The sequence below is a fragment of the Spea bombifrons genome, chromosome 5, assembly GCF_027358695.1.
Source record: "Spea bombifrons isolate aSpeBom1 chromosome 5, aSpeBom1.2.pri, whole genome shotgun sequence".
Classification (NCBI taxonomy): domain Eukaryota; kingdom Metazoa; phylum Chordata; class Amphibia; order Anura; family Pelobatidae; genus Spea; species Spea bombifrons.
This window is the reverse complement of record NC_071091.1, coordinates 12,028,141-12,048,707: the sequence shown is the minus strand read 5'-3', so window position 1 is coordinate 12,048,707 and position 20,567 is coordinate 12,028,141. Positions and strand designations below refer to the sequence as shown.

Below are 20,567 nucleotides of genomic sequence, written 5' to 3'. Positions count from 1 at the left end.
AATTCACAATTGTCTACTTAGGTAAAAACTTTGTTCACTTTGAGATCAAACCAAATTGTTAGACGTGTAATCAGTACTATACCATAGCGCAAAACAATGGGGTTCATAGGGCAGTTGGAGAGATCTTCTGATCACCCTTGTCTTGCCCATGGAGCTCTAAAATATATGAAGCTGTGAAGTTAAGTGCCTCAAGGAGGCTCCGGGGGTAAGGTGGTTACATCTCCAGCCCCTCACACATCTGATATCAGTTCTGCCCTACTTTTTGCAACTCCCCAACACAGGTGTCTTGGACGCCTGAAATGATGGGAGTTATGCTGTAGGTTTCTAAGAAGTTGACATCATTTTGTATCTTGCTGGTGCTTGGGGTTTGATTTCTGATAAGGTACCAGTAGAAAAAAAAATGCTGCTTTTGGTACAAAACTCTCTTTTGGTATAAAACAAATACTCTTATGGATGTGTATTGATTGCTTTTATGGCTTTACTATTTGGAATGATTTGAATTATTAAAGAAATAAAATAAATGGATAAAAAATACAACCAAAGAGCAGTTTCTCTTATATAGTTTGCTCCTGAAGTTATATTATTGTGTTTTAAAAGATATGAAACTGACATGTTTGTTCTTTCTTTTGGCAGCTGAATTTTTATTCCTTCTGTGGGGTGTTTACCTTTGTTACGCCGTACGAACAGTTCCGTCAGCATTCCATGAACCACGCTATATGGCTGTTGCTGTTCACAACGAGCTGATCATTTCCGCCATATTCCATACTATTAGGCAAGTAGCCTCGATAAAACAGTGCACTTGTATAAATGATTACCAAAGCTCTATGTACTAGACCAGGGGTTCTCAAACTGCGGCCCTCCAGCTGCTGCAGGACTACATCTCCCATAATGCTCCTTCAGCTAAGGGGCTGGCTGAGGAGTATGGGAGATGTAGTCCTGCAGCAGCTGGAGGGCTGCAGTTTGAGAACCCCTGGTCTAGACAGTACAGAATATGGTAGTGACCATACAAGCTGTCAGATGCCTCTGCTGGGCAGTGAGTCTGGCAGCATACATGGGCTTTACCAGAGCCTGTACTGTCAGCGACCAACACTGCCCGCAGGAAAAAGAGCCATGCTGCATTACAGAAGGTATGCAACGGTATATTCCAATGCCTTTTTGTAGCAGTTTTGATTAGATAACATCAGTAAAAAAATATTTTAAATTATGTTTTACAATGTATAACATTATAAGCTTCCAAGTGGATTGAATAGAATCAGTGAAAGTAGAAGTATCTGTTGACCTCTAGTCCTGATGCAACACTATGATGCAAGTGACACAAAGTACAATCAATTATAAAATCTTTCCTTATGCCACCCAAACAACAAACCAAATAAAGAAAATAATTTAAAGGTGCTTACATTAATAATAAAACATATTGATGGGAAATATCACAATAGTCAACATGAACTTATTTGAATTCTTGTATTATTTCTAGAATAAACCACCGTTTAAAGCACTCCGGTATATGCAGTGACTACTACAAGTCTAAAAGCCTGGCCATCAGGGCCGGGCTGGGGAGCCCCTGGCACTTTAAGGCCGGTGGCCACCTGATGATATAAGTGCAGCACAATGTAGGGTCTACTGTTCATAAATCAGTGCAATGCAGATTATTAAGGCACATGAAGGCATTTAGTTGCTATGGCCCTGGTGTTAATAAAATATTAGAATGAAATCCCAGTCATGAGGAAACAGTAGGCAGCAACATTAGAACAGGAATAAATAAAAAACTTAAACAGACAAAACAATGGATTATTATTTTTATTCTTTTTGCAGATTTGTCCTTGCTGCCAAACTTCAGCCAGACTGGATGTTAATGCTGTTTTTTGTTCATACGCATCTGACCGTGACAGTGACTGTTGGCCTTCTTCTAATACCTAAGGTAATTTATATTTATACCCCCTTCTACATTTAATATTTGAGACAGGGTTCTATTGATGGACCATGAGATGTGCCAAGGCTCTCCAAATCTCGTCATATAGTCCCCTTATGTCCTTGTTGACATATATTGCACTCTCCATGAGTCTCTGATTTGGGAGGTTATATATATATATATATATATATATATATATATATATATATATATATATATATATATATATATATATATATATATAATATACCCAGATGATTGCATAAATAATGCACCCTGATAACATTATTGTATTATATGCATACATATAAAGTATCCATCAGGGCCCTCCTAACTGCTTACCCCTGCCTAAGGGCAGTCCTTTCAGAGAATTTGTTGAGGGAAGGCCAAGTTCCCACCTTGCCCCCTCCTGCGGACACCCATCAGTGTCTTAATGCCATCCAGCTCCCATTCAGAGAAGAATATAGGAAAATCAAAGTAACAATACCGAAGGTATGCATCGACCCCAGTCTTTAATTAAAGTGCTCATCCGGTATGAAGAACTTCTGAGAATTATTTTTTGAAGGTGAACACTACGCAGGTGACCACTGACCCCCATTGAAGATTGGCGTTCGTGAATATTGTTTCCTTCTACCAATCTCCTCAAAGCATAAAATATTTGAACAAAAAGTATATAAAAAGCAATGTTGACGTGAACACAAAGGCATTGTATAAGAGAATGTAATAGAAATATGGACTTAACGTGTTTGCCTCTACATTCAAGTAATTATATTTGCGGTCTTCTGGAAACGTACATGCTTTAGGGTTTCTTCATCCTCTAGGTTAAGTAGCGGCAGCTGCTTCAGCATTCTTAAATGCAAATTAAAAATAATGAAGGGTTGTTATAAATTTTCTATTAAGCAGCTTTTTTTCTAATTTTGTTTATGCCTTTGTTGTTTATCTCCTGTACCGTTTTATCAAGCGCCACCTTTGCATTAATGAGATAGTAATGCTATAGCCCTCAGTGTAATGAATATGTATAAATGAAATCGAAGTATGCTCATTGATACAGATTTATAGATTTTTTTTGCTGAACCACAATAAGTCTTTATTAAGAGATCATTATATCTTATAGATTGTTAATAAAATCAGTAATCCTATTTCAGACTTCTATAAATAGGGCAGCACTCAGTATCAGCCTTTTAGACAGTACATTCTTCACCAAATTAAGCTGTATAAATGAGAACATGTAAATGGTTATTACTTTTTTTTTTATGTATATTTAATGGATTTTTTTAAAAATTCTCATATGGCAAGCCTACTTGGGACTGTCTCAAATGAAGAAACTTGACGAGCCTCCCAACTTTGATGCAGTTAGAATCAATATGAAAAAGAATGTTTGGACTTATTGTGGTTGTTTCTGAAAGCAATTCATTTTTGGTTAATTGTCCAGAGCGCAAAGTACATTTTGAAACATTGAATTGCAATATTGTTCTGGTTTAGAAGAAATATGTTGTTGCGTTAGGAAGTATTACATTGATTTCATGTGCGCGAGTTTATGCAACATGATGTTCTTCTCTACCAAATAAAATCAGCTCAAAGGAAAGGCATGTAAGAACAAGAGGTTGTAGTTAAAACCAGACAGTTACAAGTTCAGATGCAAGTATAACAAAGTATAAGAAAGTATCACTTCGCTGTGAAGTGGTAAAGATTACAAATGATGCGTTGACTGGAAATAAGGCTACATTGAAGGCAAGACACATTCAATATATGGACAAAAGTATTGGGACACCTGGCCATTACACCAACAGGGACTTTTGTGACATTGCATTCTAAATACATAGACATTAATATGAAGTTGGTCTCCCCTTTGCAGCTATATCAGCTTCCACTCTTCCGGGAAGACTTTCAACAAGATTTTGGAGAGTTTCTGTTTTTGCCCGTTCATCCAGTAGAGCATTTGTGAGGTCAGGCACTGATGTTGGACGAGAAGGTCTAGCTTGCAATCTACATTCCAGTTCATCCCAAAAGTGTTCGATGGGGTTGAAGCTTTTCAGCTATAGAATTAGGCAGAGCGTTGGCGACTTTTATTCACCATGTGCTTCAGCAAATTCTGTTGCCACATAGCATAGAAGAAAAGGAAGACTAGATGGTTTTATGTACAGTTTCTAGGCATACATTTAAAATGTCTGGATTGGACAGGGAGGCTCCCGATGTGCTTAACGCTTATGACCATTTAGCCCTGGCAAGCTCCACCCACTCCTAGTATGGCCCCACCCTTTCTCTGCTCGTATGCAATAGGCTCTACCTCCACCCACAGTAGGCTTCCATTGGTGGAGGGAGGGTTTATTTATTTTTAACTGGATCTTTTTCTTACCTTTGCTATTCCTTCTCCAGGTCAGCTATTAGAATTTTTAGGATGTCATATTGAACACAGACAGTTCAATAAAAATTACTATGCTGATTAACGACTCAAGACAGAATCTGCGAGTCAAACCAACGTTCCTCATTACAAAGTCTGCATATAAAAAAACCTGACACTTATGAATCATACTTACAGTTCAGTCTGACAAATACTACCCAGCAGTAAAACGCTTAAGATTAATTAACATCGAATGCAGTGTATGAATCCTACATACTCCTGGGCAGCATTTGGCAGACTTGCGGGATTCACAGATGTCAGGCTTTAAATGGGTTTTCAGCCCTAATTGTGTTGAAAAGTATTTTCAAAGGAGCAAAAGATAATAAAGCGTCTTTACAGACAAATAGTTCTTCAGGGCATGTTCTTAAACGTCTATTACTAATACAAACATGGCCCTTGGCCTTTCATTGATTGGATGGGATACTTCAAGCATAAACCGGTTTGTTTATAAATCTGTGGCATCTCGGGATAGTTGTTTGCGAGGCTTTAAATCACAGGATGGACAGGGACTACGACTGAAATTCCAACCATTATTTACAGGATGCACCTCATTTTTACATGCTGCTGTCCTATCCTCTTGTATGCAGAATGTATAAGAAAAGGGAAGGAACTGGAAAGTTGATACATCCAGTGGAACGTGGAACGCATATCATAGAAGGTGGCCAGCAGCTTCTGAAAAATAGTCCTTAAGAAAATTACTGACATGGCAACAATAGCCAGGACCCCTGTTTTTTCTTTATGGAAACATTAGCCTCTGTGTTACGAAATCTTAATTATCAAACTAATTCCACACGTTTTATATTGATTGAAAATTAATATTATTATATTTCCTTGACACAGCCAGTTAAAGCCTGTTCTATCATTTCTTTATCATGTGTGTGTATATATATATATATATTCTACATTGCAGATATATATGTTTTAGAACATTCATTTAATACTTTATTTTGCAGTTTTCACATTCGAGCAACAACCCAAGAGATGACATTGCAGCTGAAGCATATGAAGATGAACTAGACATGGGCCGCTCTGGATCATACCTAAATAGCAGCATCACATCTGCATGGAGTGAACATAGCTTGGACCCTGAAGACATAAGGGTGAGAGTTTCTAAAAATATATTTAGAGTGTAAATAATAATTATTTCCCAAACCTAATGGGGAAACTCTTGCTGTCTCGGCTTTGATTAATTAATTCATTACAACTACCTATAGTGCTTTTTTTGTCAGTGTAATTGTTTTGGAGTAGTTTTGTTTAACCCCTTAAGGACCAGGGTTTTTTTGTTATATAGGACCAGAGCAATTTTCATTTTTTTGCTATGTCTTTGCGCAGTCATTATTTCCGTCTTTTCTCCGTTAGCATCACCACAAAAATTTCATATTTTTTTTCTGGGACATACATTCATTTAATAAAGAAAAAGTTGGATAAAAAATGTATTCACAGTTTTACATGTATATGACTTCTCCACAGCTAATATAAATATGAAAAATATCAAAAATATATTAGTTAACCCGATTTGAAAACCACCCTATATTCCTCTATCATTTTCATTTATTTTAAGTTTTCTATTTATTTTTTTAATTTTTTTTAACCCCTACCTAATCCTTAACTGAACCCTATTTAACTAATTCTTCACTAACAAACCCCCACCACACTGACGTGCCAGATACATTATTGGTCTTCTTGGGTCATCTTTTCATGAGGTACCTGGTATTTCATTGGTCACAAAGGGGTTAAACATTAACCCCATGGAAGCTGAGGTCAGTGCTACAGTCAATTTCCTCTTCCAAAGTTCCCTCTTTTCTACATATCCTGCCTATTTTAACTCTAAACATAGTTACATGGATTTATTTAGTGTTAAGAAACTATAAAATACATAATTTGGAAAAGTGACAAATTTGAATGTGAATCTTCCCATTTTTTAAAGGCCCATTTGAATAACTCATCCCCTGCTGTTGAGTTTCTTGTGCTGCTCTGTTGCCATCCTGAAAGAAAGTCTAGAGAATTTAACCCAATGTTGGGAAGAGCTGGCTAAGTGTATGCATTTTAGATGAAATTAGACTGCTTGTTAAGTAAAGGAAAGTTTTGTTCTTACAGTCAGAAGAGCTAAAATGTGGAATGCATTGCCAAGTGAAGTGGATCTGGAGGATTGCGTTAATATATGCATTAAATAGTTGGAAACCTTTCTAGCAAACATAGGCATTCAAGTTTATAACTTTTAAACATTAGACTAAGTAATGATCTACAGAGCAAAATGATCATCTTTGGAGTCAAGAAGGAATAATTCTACTTTTATTACCTAAATATTTGATCAAAGTTTAGTAATGTTTTTATTTTTTATTTTTTTGCCTTCTTCTGGTTCAACACGTAATGTCTACTTAGAAGGGTTGAACTTGATGGACTTTTTTTCTGACCTGATTAACTATGTAAATAAAACAAATACTATTTAAAAGTAAAATAATTCACAAAAAATGTATTTTTATCTCAAATATTTCATAGTATTCATCAACATGATTTGATTAATCATAAATAAGAACATAATTTTAGATGTATAAAAAAGGGTGGTCTAGCTTAGCTAAGAACAGGTAAGTTTTTCCCTACAGTGATTCTTGAGAGAAAAAGCTAGTCTTAACCTTTTCTACACACATTTGACTTGGTTATTTCTTGGTCCCCCCTAAAAGTAAAGGTTAGTATTGACCCCCCCCCCTGCTAACTGCACCATGTGCACCTTACCAACGAAGACCACGGTGTATGTCTGGTATTGTTTGCTCATTCTTGCAGAGGGCATGTGCTCATAATTCCAATTCTAGATTAGTCTGGACTGATCTAGTCTCGCCTTTCTTTGTAATAAATAAACCAAGATCTGGAGCTGTGCCTGCTAAAAAAATGCTTTCTCACCTTCTGTGGCTTGTGCCCATAAAAAGTTATTTTATGTTATTAGAAAATAAACCAAAGAGTCCTTTCCGCTTTCAAATATTACATCTCATGCCATGTGGGAGCTAGAAAGGGACTACAGTAGAGAGGAACGGTTTGACTTCTGAATTCAAGGCTTATGCTTATTACATCAGAAAGTGGTAGAATGGGTAAGACATGAGCAGAGACAAACATCTCCCCCAATCCCCCAGCCCAGATAATAAAGCCCGGAGGCAGATAATCAGTTGTGATACCTCTAGAACACCCATCTATAGAAATCCCTTTGGACATTAAATGCCCTGGGGTTCTACAGCAACACTGCGGAGGTTTGTGTTCCATTGTAAAGTGATACATCTCCATGTGAGAGCAGTATGCAACAACTGTAACAGTACTTGCAGAGCACACTGGTCAACAAACAGGTTGTGCTGGAGATATATTGTCGGGGAGGTCCGGCTCCTTTCAGCCAACTTGCCCAGTAGTACAGAAGCCCAAAGTACATCTGACAGTGAACACTTTCATTGTGTGATACCCAACCATGTCCAGCATATATTTACAGATGGGGCGGCATAGAAATCCCATGGAGGGAGCACAGAACGGATCCAGTACAAACTTACATGCTGCCCAAAGCACTAGCGCAATCTAGATGACCCGGTATTTGTAGAAATTCCAGTAAAAGTCATGAAAAAGCTGAAAGCAGTAGGCCCAAAGACCAGAGAAGCCCTCTGTTCCCCTTGTCAACCCTCCCCAGAATATTGCTATTTATATTGTTATAATAGTATTCACCGTTGCAGGCACTGAATATTGTGTTCTGGATTTTGTGCAGTCATTGTTGCTGATATTGACAGATGAGCCATGTCAGTTTGGTTTTTCATTGCAGACACCTGACGAAAAAGAGCAGAGCAGACCTAGCCGCAGTGGCGGCGGTGTCAGTTATGGGGACAGAAACATTAATGTGAGCCATGGATATGTTATGTGTCACTGTACACGGAGTAGAATGATACATCAGTTTAATACTTATTTACCAGCCTCTGGTAGATAAGAATTTGTTAATCATTCTAGAGCACAACCTGGTATTCGTATCACTGTATCAGTTTTCCATTGTCCACAATCCTTGTATAATTGTAAAATTATCAACTTTACCTAATAATAATTAAATGTGCGTCCTTTTCAGTGACCAGACTTTTTTATGTGCAGTTGAAATCTGCATACAGTATGTAATACATAAGGCACTTGGGAGAGGCCATCATACCTTTCTGATAGACTTAAGCTGTGGTAGTTTGTACTTTATCATCACTCTCTATTGCTATTCTTGCTGTTTTGTGAGAAGGTTTTTCTGAAATGAATTATGGTTTATGGTGTAAAATGTACACTATGTAACCAAAAGTATGTGGGCACCTGACCATCACAACTATACGAGCTTGTTGGACAGCCTGTTCAAAAAACTATAGGCATTAATATGGGAGCTGCCCCTCCCCCTTTGTGTCTCCATTCTTTGAAGGGTGTGGGAATTGGACTCTCTCAGCCAAAAGAGCATTTGTGAGTACAGACACTGATGTTAGACAACAAGGTCTCACTCATAATCATCATTCCATGTTCCGCCAAAGATGTTCAGTGGGGTTGAGGTCAGGGCCCTGTGAAGGTTACTCCAGTTCCTTGCTTTGTGCACTGGGACACAGTCATGCTGGAACAGGAATGGGCTTCCCCAAACTGTTTCCACAGAGTTGGAATCATACAATTGCCTAAAATGCATTTGTATGTTGTAGTATTAACATTACCCTTCACTGGAAGTAAAGGGCCCAAACCCTTGTCGTGTTCCAAAAAAAGCCGTGATCCGAAAAACAATTAATTGGCACACATACACGTATCAGCGCAAATCGTGAATAAATGAATAAAGTTGCTCAGCTGTCCATGGCTGAAATAAAAAAAAAAGTCTTAATTTGCAAGCCTGTAAGGACATTCTGGTGCTTCTTGTGCAAACATATCCACAGTGAAGGTGCAAAACCGTGGAAAGTGACCCAGGAAACCACAAGCTGGGGGCTCCATGCTGCCTCAGCCTTAAGGCCAGAGGTACTACACTTGATCTTAACTCAAAGGCTGAGAAAACTGAAGCTTACCCCCTATTTTTTACACATCTAATTTTACACCAAGCAGGCAGAGAAGCCACAACTCTATCTAGCTAGACTAGAGAACTGCATGCAGCAGCCCCATCAGACCCAAGGTTAACAACCAGCTGGCCCAAGCATAAATACCAGTCTTGATAGACCTCACTATGGGAGCATTGCTGGTTTATCCCACTAACAAGACAAAACTTATATTGAGGTAAAACAGGAAATAACTTTATTGAGGAAACGATCACTACCAGCCTCCAAGAGCCTTTCAATAAGCTAGCGGTGAGTTACAACCAGCATGCATCACACATATGTAAAATGCAATATGCAGATCATATGCAGAGTAGTTATACCAGTAAACCACACCAACGTACACAAGCCTGCCACCAGAACCAATAATATTGGTCAGACAAGCAGGCAGAAGGGGAAAACTGTGATCTAGAGAGTGCCCATCTAGTGCCCCCCACCCCTATACCACTAATCAGGTACAGGGTGACCAGATATCGCACTGCAATTAGTGTCCACTGTCACCTGCTGGAAGTATGTAATGCAATCTGGGGGTCCACCATCTATAATGGGAAATACAGCCTTCAGGTGCCCCCCAAGTCACGGGGGCTGTTTTATTTCTGGAAATGACATGCATATAGGCTTGATTTTATACACCTGTTAGCAATAGGTGTGTCTGAAACACCTAAGCTAGATATTAAGCTCTAATCTAAGAGTGTCCACATACCTTTGGTTGTATAGTATATCTCTCAACATTTCAAATAGCAAAGAGGGTCACTTGTGTTTGATATGTGTTGTTAAAGAGCAGGTCTTTACTAGTGCTTTATGTCGCTTTATTTTAAAGAAGGCATATGGTTAAAGAATAATGCATTTATATACGCAATTTGTAAACAAATCATTAGCTGCTTCTAAACACATTCTAATGAATTTTAGGGCTATAGAACGCTGTGATACACTCACACACTAACATTTTGAAAAGCTGGAAATGAAAGGAGCAGTTTATTCTATCTGTCAATTTATAAAACCATTGTAACAGTTGAAAAATAATAATTAATATTAAAGTGACTTCTGCATTTTGATAGCTAGCTTCCAAGATGAGATCTCCATTTCTAAACAGCTAAGAATGTTTACAAGGGCAGACATTAAGCCATATATTGTATATGTTATCAAATAAAGAAGAGCTATTACCAGAACCTAACGCCACATGCACAAGCACATTAAATAACAAAGAGCCTTTAGTATCTTCTTTTGATAAAAATACGTGATTTTGTCCACAACATTAAGACAATCCAAAGGAAATAAAAAATAGAGAAACAGAGACTTTAGCTTTCCTGTGTCTTGTGTTGCTTGTCTCTGTGTGCTCTGCAGGGGAGGGCTTCTATCCCTGGGCCAATAACAAAGAAACCCAAAACATATTTGGTTGACAGAATAATCAGTCTGCACTGTTTTACTAGACCTCAGCAGGTTGATATATGGAATAGCTAGTAAAGCACACAAAAATGAAAAGAGACACCCAAAAATGTAACACCTCCACACCAGCAATCACCCATGGGACAGTCACCATCCCCTTGTATGCCTTATCATGCATGTAAGGAAACCAAATAGATGAGGAGGTTTCAATAGATATTACTTATCCAAATGCAAGGTATCCAAATGACATGCAGTTTTGAATATCATATTTTATTTTTTGTCTTTCACTGTGTAGGATGAACTGAAGAAGTTATATACACAACTGGAAATCTACAAAAGAAAAAAGATGATTGCAAATAATCCACATCTACAGAAAAAGAGGTGTTCCAAAAAAGGTTTGGGAAGATCAATCATGAGACGTATTACTGAGATCCCAGAAACTGTCAGTAGGCAGTGCTCAAAAGAAGACAAAGACAATCTTGATCATAACAATCCCAAAAATAACATTGGCAACGCCAAACAAAAACACCAAGATTCAGTTACCCAAAATGCAAAATCAAAAGAAGATTCAACAAAACACAGAACATTTTCTTTGAAAAAGTCCCATAGTACGTATGATCATTTAAGGGCATACGATGACAAGCCCAATGGAATTTCTACAGAGAAACTATATATGGGTGAGAATTCTATAAGGAGTTCTTTTAATGGTAAAAAGCCAAACAATAAGAGCGCTGAAGATCTGGAAGCAGTGTCTGCCGAATCAGTCCCCTTGGTTTGTAAATCTGCTAGTGCTCATAATTTGAGTTTGGATATGAAACCCCTTCATGCAAGTTTGTCAGTTTTACAAAAATCACTTAGTGTTATCGCCAGTACTAAGGATAAATGCTTAGGGCTAAGTGAGAAAACAAAAGGTATGGAGGACACTGACAAATATCGAGCCAATCCCGAGGACAAAGACTTCCATACAAACACTGCCACTCCTGACAAAGAGCAACATGTGGAGCAGCACCACAGGACATCAAGTCCTATTGAAGAAGCTCAAAAGCCTCATAAATGTGGAATAATGAAGCAACAAGCACTGAGCCTCTCTTTAGGGGATTCAGATAGGGCAATAGGTGTGCTGGGATTCAAAGACAAATTTGACATAGAAGAAGTATGTCCCTGGGAAATGTATGATCTCACTCCCACTACTGTGCCTTCTGAAAACAAAGTTCAGAAACATGTATCAATTGCTCCTTTGGAGTCTGAGAAGAACCATGTATCCCGCTCAAAAGGTAAATTTCATAGCCGATCCAGGGCGAGTGAACAGGGGCATCAACAGTCAAAACAGAAGAGTTCACCCAAGTCCGATTCAAATGCAAAGGAAAGACAGGAACAGATTTCAAAGGATGATGATTCAAACCAATCTCACACATCTGATAAAGGTTCAGTAGACCATGACCTTCTTCCCATACAAAGTACAACAAAAACGCAAGAGAAAGACAATAAGAAAAATTCACCAGTAGTTGAAAGTGTTCCGTCATCTCAAGATTCCCCCATCATCCATTCTAATTCTAATAATAATTTACCATCATCTTTAGCTCTGCGGGCTGAAGTGTGCCCATGGGACTTTGATTCGCAAGATGTATTAAGTGTAGAAAATACAAAAGTTATACCTACCACCTCTGCTTCGAGCCCGCCATCTCCTTCTCAAACTATGCCAGCATCTCCTACAAAAAAGAGGGCTTTCGGGGTGCCTATCAAAAGTATTACTAAGAAAGATGGAGGCACTGAGAAAGAAAAAGGAAAATGCAAAAGTAAAGAAAAAGAACTGGATCCAAAAGTATATCTGATTAAAATGGACAAGTCAAAAAGTGCAGAAGTTTGTTCTTCTGCGGGAGACAACACTCTGGGAGTACCAGTCAATAAAGGGAAGAGTACTTCTAATGAGTATGGTATAGACAAATGCAAACTTGTGGAAGTATGTCCTTGGGAAAGTATTTCTTCTTCACAATCGGAACAAGATACAGAGGCTTCCGACAATAAACATAGCAAAAAAATGCAAGGGTCAAATCTGGTGGACATTTGCCCATGGGACTTTGAAGATAGTGACGGGAAACAAGGATAACTTAACTTGCACTGGATTGCAGAAAGTATAGAGGTTTTCACATGATCTAGTTATTCTTATCAGCACTGCTACTTTAATGCGTCCAGAAACAAACAAAAAATACAGACAAAACAGCAAATATTTTATAAGATCTCATTTTCTTATTAGTCTGTATGTTTCCCGTACACAGTCGTGTCTCCTGTTAAAGCATTCCAGATTGTATAATATTTGCAAATACCTTTGATATTATGTGACACTACACATTTATGCAAATTTGCAGATACTGTATTGATATTGCAACCAAAATACCTGCTATAGATTTTTTTTTATTAATAGAATTACTGTAATTTCTCACTTGGCTTTATTAATAGTACAATGGGTTTTTTTTGGTCTTTTTTGTTTGATGTGGCCGTTATTGTGATATTTTTTTTGGTTCACTTTGCTATATTATTCAAGTGTTCTAACTTAATAAGTAAATTTTTAGTTAATTCCAAAAGGAATGTTTTGCAAATATATTTCATATTTAGCCTTAGACTTGATAGAAATCAAATGGTCCTAAATATGAATTGCTGTAACTCAGAGGGCAGCTTAAATATTGTTTGTGGTTATTCCCTCAATTGTGGTTTTTTAACGCAAAATTTGTTTGTCCGAGCGAATGCTTCAGTATTCCTTAGATTTAAATTATATATTCTATTATCAGCCAAAGGAAACACCGTTCAATTTAATTACACCATAGCTATACATTTTATTTTGTGAAAAGCGTCCATGGTAAATAGGAGATTTGGAATTCTCATCAGAACATTTTATTTCAGAATCTCAGAACAAGTGGAAAATTGGATGGTAAGACCACCTTTACTGAAATTCCCAACCACATGTAAAGGTGGCAGCGATTTCTTGTTAATACCATATATGCCTTTAAAAAGTATTATTCCTTTTCCCTTTGTGCTTTGTTAGTAGATGTTTATTTTTGTAACATCTTGATTTCAAGAGAGAAGATTCGCATATAGCAATCCAATTGCTTTATGTTTTATTGTTTTTTTTTAAGTCAATGTTTAAACTTTAAAAACATTTATTGAACTCACCAGATTTTTAGTGGGAGAATATTGTGAAACATTTAGAGTGGGGTTAAGTTCCTCCATACCAATAATCGGCACCCAAAAAGGGTTTATTATTGGAGGTCTAGACAGTAGCAGGCGGACAGCAATGTATCTGGAAAAACACGTTCGCACTCACAGGTATGCTAACACACACTCCTTGTGGGAATGGAGTGGGGGAGAGCTGGGCCATGGGAGGTAGTGTTTGCCATGGTTGGGTGGGGAAAGGCAGTGGACAGTAAGTGTGCAGAACCGAGCAAGGGATGGACTGAACTGAATGCCATTCCCCGCACTCCACAGTTCAAAAGGCTGTCCTAGAGGGTTTTCTAATTCCAAGGACACTCAAACTCACTTTATATCTGTGTTCGTAGTTCCACCTAGTAGTTAGAAAATAATCTGTTACTAGAAATATGTGTCTGGGTGCAATAGAACGTTACCTTTAATCAAAGATGATATTGTACACCTGACCAATGAATTTGAGACAAGGACAATATTGCCAATGTTTACCACTCAAGAGAAGAATTACTAGTCCAGCTAATGGTATACATTAAAAGCAACCTTTCTAAACGTTATATATCATATTATTTTATATTGTTATATACTAGTGGACTAGTGGACCCCGCGGTTGGCATCCATAGACTGCATTAAGGGTGATGTGTGCCTTTTAGACGTGTCTTAAAGAAGCACAGCACCTTTTAATGCAGTCTATGGAGGATGTGTTGAGCCGGCACAGCCTCCACATCATAGGTTAGGCCAGCCGGGGAGGTCAAAGGTCTCCCCTGCAACCGGCCCATTGTGCAGAGGGACAATCCCCCCCCCCCGCATGTTTTGTAGTAGGAGGGCTGCAATCCTCCGACACCTGCCACCCTAGATCGGTCACTGGTTAAGGTATATAGCAATTGATATAAAATTGTATTGAAATTATTTTTATTGACATAGAATACATTAATAAAACATAATTTGATCAATCACATTATATTGCAAGAGGTACTTAAAAGCACTTTATAGCAAAAATATATGATCACATCAAGGAGGGGAAAGCTTTAGATGTGTTGTCCCTTTTTTCATGCATTATTTAATTTGAATGCCTTATAATAGACTTGCCTTTTATTTCAATGACATGTTTAAGCTTTCAAAGTAAGCCCAAGAAGGAGTTGTGGTTTACGGAGACAATTTTTAAATATATATACTTATGGATATTGGGTTTTTTCTGCACCTATTTTCGGAGAATAATTTTGCGGATGATCAGGACACCATGTCGCAATAGGCACTATTTCAGAGCAGCACTGCTCAGGGGGCCCTGGTGATAGCAAGTCGTGGATCTGAAACCATCAGTGTTCCATTCCATGTAGAATACAATGAAGCTACAAGAAACTGGGGTCACAAATGTCATCCCAAGAGTCAATTCATTGTAAGCATTATAGAACTATAGATAAACCACTTATGATGTCTTGATTTGATTCAGGTATATTGGATAACACTTATCTGTCGTGTCTTTAACACATTTTTGTGTTATTTTAGAATGTTGGCACCCCCAACATCCCATCTTGGTTCTCAGACTTAATAACACAGCGCAAACCACGTCACTCTATTAATGTTAAAAATATTATGTCTGAAGAAGCATCAGGTTCTAAAGGAACATGGCAAATATTAATGGTGTAGGACTAAAATTGTACATATAACTCAATGTTTTGTGAATTTTATCCCCAAAGCCAGTTCCTGTTCACATATTATCTTGGCATCACTAAACTTAAAAGAGTTAGTCTATAATGTATGGTTTAATTGTAAATATTAATTTATGTTAAATAAATTCTGTTATAGATAATCCTCACTATACATTTCCCATAAAATCCCCAAAAAATATTTGAATGTACTATTATTATATAGAGATTAATCTCAGTAGCGTCCTTAACCTTTTATGCGTGTGAAAATAAATTGCCACTTTCTGAAGATTTATTGAAGAAGAGCTACTGAATATATTTATAAAACAATAAAAAATTAATATATATACGAATCTCAATCCAGTAGACTTTTTATGTTACTTCTAGAGTTATAAAGTTTTAGGGTTTAAGGAACATAGTCACTTTTTTTTTTAATATAAAGATTATCTGGAATTCCAGAAGCATATGCAAGATGTATTACGCAACCCCAAAAATGGGGTTAATTATATTTACCAGGACTAAGATGGTTGTCCACTTTAGTGAAGACTCACTACATAGCTTTAAATGCAGAGTCACTGACATTTGTTCTTACAAGTGATATTTTAATTTGGGGAATGTTTTGATTATATCGACAATACGGTAATCGAGATGGGTTTATCGGTCCATTCAGGTAATTTAAAAGGCTTTATCCATCCATTCAGGTAGCATTATATAGTGATTTAAGAGTAGCTATTTTTATGAGCCGTCTGTTGGGTACTCAGAAGATATGCTGCCGTGTAGAAATGTAGCTGATAAGACCACATGGAGATTGTGGCTTCATGTTCAGGCGTGGCTGACCTGACATATCTCCTGACACGTCTCAAAGACACATGTAGACCACCTCAACATTGTATAATATGTAAGTGTTCAGGGTTTAGTGAGCTTCATATGTCTGGAAAGGTAGGAGAAATCCAGTATGGAGATAGCAAAGATAACACGGCACTTACTGCTGAACTAGATGTGTCTCACGCCGCTCTTATTCTTAGGTAACGCATCGACTTCAACATGACAAACAGCTCAATGAAATTGTCGTTCCCACTGGCAGATGGTTATTTTGCTAACAGATTTTCGATAAGTTCTTTTCTGTATGCATGAATAAACTCCACTTGGCCATTTGTGTCTGTTTATTATTTATACAATATTCCCAGGGCAAGCTTGTTATATGTTCATTTTCTATCATTATATATGCAGTAAGTATATGTATATTAAGTTGTTCACAATATATTTTTTAGTTAAAATCTGCCAATTGGTTTAGATTTGATGCATAGGTTTCTGCATGCAGTGCTAGATAGGACCAGGGACAAACTGCCTTCTAACTTTTAGTATCTACATATATATCTAGTTAAATATGCATACTGAATAAAACGGTAAGACATTTCACCTTACTCTGTGTTACTTATATAATATTATATAATATGATAGTATTTACTGTACAGCATCCACCATAAAATATTTCAGAAGTTTATGTTGTGATGTGTCGCAGCATGTAAATATAATAAATGCAATAAAATACACATTTGTATGACACGAGACTTGTGGTTTTTTATTTTCTTTTAGTATTCTTAACATTTTTTTCTGTTTCTTTCTTCAAGCAAAAGCTTCTCCTGTTAACTAGTCTTTCACGTCTATTCCTGTTAGCAATATCACCCATTTGTGGCAAATCTCAATGTACTTTTTGACATAATACGTAGCCAATCTACTGATGCGTTCGAAACCAATGTTTTATGGCTCGCTTTTTACTAGTAGTGTTGATAAAGATTAAACACAGTTGTATAATTTTATCTCTTCCATAATTTTGATAAATTTGTTTTTGTTCTGTTAGTATGAGTTTATCGATGTATAGATTTTTAATAAATCACATGTCTAATACTAATTAGTGATGGAAAATGTATATGCTGTACAGCAGCACACAGAAAAAGGTTAAAGGCAGAATGTCTACACCTATCGTTCATACAGCTGTAGTAAATGCAAAAGAATGCCAAAGAAATAGGTTTACACATTTTAAAACAATTCACATTCACAGATGATATAAAGCAATTTTAATCTTATTTCCATGTCAAACAAAAAACCTGGGACTTTCACTGATATGAAATATGAAATCAAACAGCAAATATACATTTATAATAATAATTCATAATAATAAAACAAAATCTATAATAATACATTGAGGAGATTTAAACATGCATGGGACACATGACTAAGGACTGATTAAGTAGGATTAAGTAGAACTAGTGGGCATGCTAGATGTATCAAATGGTTCCGTTTTTTATAAATACTCTTACCTATCGTTCCATGTATTTCAAGGGATCCATGTATAAAGTGGATATAGAGGCAAAAGGTGATAATTGTTGACCTTATTTGCATGTGCCTACCCAGAATCCTTTGTAGCAGCACCATGAGATTTCTGAGGGAAAAACAAGTCTTCTGGCTTGTCTGGTGTCTGTAGATGAGTGTTTAATAATGCTTCTACTACCCCTTAATTTTAAGTGGAAGGGTTTTCCCATCACCTTTACTCACCATAACTTATATAATGGTATTTCTTGGATACCCCAAGCCTCAAATATTAAGCCAACATCACAGCCTTGTGCTGATACATGCTGTTATGGATGAAACAGCTGCCAATGAGTGGCTTCTTGGCTAAGATAAAGGGTAGTGCCCTTAGGGAGGGGTGGGAAAATACTTAATCCTTAGTGCTTATTTGCCCTAGTGTAATGCTTGAGTCACTTTTTCACAGTCTGCATGTCTATTGTTAATGTGTGATATGTGCTGAAGTTTTACCTACCTTGCATGCTTTATTTCCTCTGACCCTTATGGGCTTGTGGAATGAGCAGAGAACCAGAAGTAGTTTTTTCAGGCTTCTGCTGCCTTATAAGCACATAGAGGAGCACGCACCTCAGGCTCCCATTAAGGACAAAATAGCTGTCCATGAGCGGTGATCTGGCTATTGCACCTCTTCCCAAGTTTTCTCTAAAGGCTGTCCTGTACTTTCAGGGGATCATGTATAAAGTGGATGTAGAGGCAAAGAGTGATGATTGTTGACCTTATTTGCATGTGCCTACCCAGAATCCCTTGTGGCTGTGGCAGCACAATGAGGTTTCTGAGGGAAAAACAAGCTGTCTGGTGTCTGTAAATGAGTGTTTAATAATTCTTCTACTACCCCCTTAATTTTAGTGGAAGGGTTTTCCATCACCTTTACTCACCATAACTTATGTAATGCTAACATTCCATGGATTCATTTTATTGACAACCTGTAGTTATACCTTCAACTTATGCTTTTTGTAGAATCTTTACATTCTGTATGAATATGTAACCATGGTAATATACCACTCTATATAATGTATAGACTTGTGCGTTGGTATTTAGGTGAACATGAAATCGAACACGGGGGGCCTGTTTTCGTTCTTTAGCCTGAGTACCGAGCAAATGAGCATGGCAGCGGCACAACGTATACGAAGACGAAGACTCTTCGTGTTCGCCTCCGTTTACTAATTTCCCTGGTCCCTTCCCCATTTAGCCTACCTTATTTACGCAGTATGGCAGGGGTTAACGGTAGATTCGCCGTCAGGAGTTAAAGGGCCATGCGAGCGACTTTTAAAATCCTGGTGCCACAACTTGGCCAGGGGACACCACTGGTCTCCCCGCTCCAAGAGTTAAAGGTCCGTACGAACAACCAATAGAGCCGCTCGTACGGACCTTTAACTCTTGGACCAATGGTCTCCCCAGGCCAAGTTCTGTGTCGGGCGTTAAAGGGCCTGTGCAAGTGGCTCAACCAATTGGTTGATGCCAGAGGAGGCCCCTGCAGGCGACCAAAAAGAGTTTCTCCCACGGCTATTTAACTCCTGATGGCGAACCTATGGATTTCCGCTCCCGTTATCTATTGAAAATGTGTTACTTAAAAAAACAAATCACTGGTGCTGATTTAGTCTACGCCAGCCATAATCTGACTCCCTGGAACATTTAGAACCAAAAGAATGAACCTTATACTGCTGACCGAGATCATTATTAGAAAAAAATTAGTAGAGCTTCGATTCTTGGAGCTCAATAAATCCCTGTACAGTATAGCAGGATATCTGAATGTCAAAGTCATTACAAGGGCATGCTTGCAAATTCACCCACATTAATCAAAATCCAATAACTTAAACTTCTTGCTATGTTGCAGAAACTGCCCTAGAGGGGCGTTTCTAAATAAATATGATAGAATAAAAATAAAGAATAACAATTTTGAGGAAACTCTATGCAATGAACAGAGTTTTTATCTTCCCCACAGTAAATAATTCCTTATTTTTTTTAATCTCTGCAATAAAAGGTGCTTAAGATCGATCATCTGCATAATGGATGCGTGAATTCTGTTGGGAGACAGAGACAAAGGTTTCATTGGATATAATATTGATCTGGTTGGATAAAGGTGGAAATAGGAGCGTCAACATTTAAGGAATGCGAAAAATGATATACAACCATATGATATTTAAATATATTAAAGTAAAAATACACAATAATATCGCTATAGGGTAAGGGTTGTGCTCATTTATCTTCTGCTTTTTATGGTCTTTCTGTCTATTTTGACGTAGTCTCGGAAGCTACGCAAGCAAAGAGCAACGTTTATGCCTAATGATGTTACACATTTGATGTATGTGCTGCATTTTTTATGATAAGGGGATCGAGGGGAATGCTCTGTTAGCACATTTATCACCACTACAATTACCATTTTGACATATTGCATTACAGATCAGTTTTCATCTGATTTTGTTGCGAGCGTTGAGTCAGAGAAACAACAGCAGACATTAGACACCATAATATTATAGTACCATCTATAATATGATTCACTAGGGAAATTACGGTCATGGCTTTTTTTTTTATTTGATATGATTATCAAATACCTTGCATGCTTTCAAAACAGGGTCTTCTGTTTTGGTAATATTGGTATAAATAGAATGAAATGT

The 20,567-nt window shown here is 37.5% G+C and overlaps 1 protein-coding gene across 1 annotated transcript in view; it reads left to right on the top strand.

The window, feature by feature from the left end:
* Window positions 1–13,133, top strand: part of GPR158 (G protein-coupled receptor 158) — a 76,543-nt gene extending 63,410 nt beyond the window's left edge. Inside the window, exons 8-11 of the mRNA XM_053466792.1 lie at window positions 634–772; window positions 1,813–1,918; window positions 5,264–5,410; window positions 11,043–13,133. Of these exons, the coding sequence (XP_053322767.1) occupies window positions 634–772; window positions 1,813–1,918; window positions 5,264–5,410; window positions 11,043–12,854 (2,204 nt within the window). The 3' untranslated portion in view covers window positions 12,855–13,133. The remainder of the gene's footprint in view (window positions 1–633; window positions 773–1,812; window positions 1,919–5,263; window positions 5,411–11,042) is intronic.
* The last annotated feature ends 7,434 nt before the right edge of the window (window positions 13,134–20,567 follow it).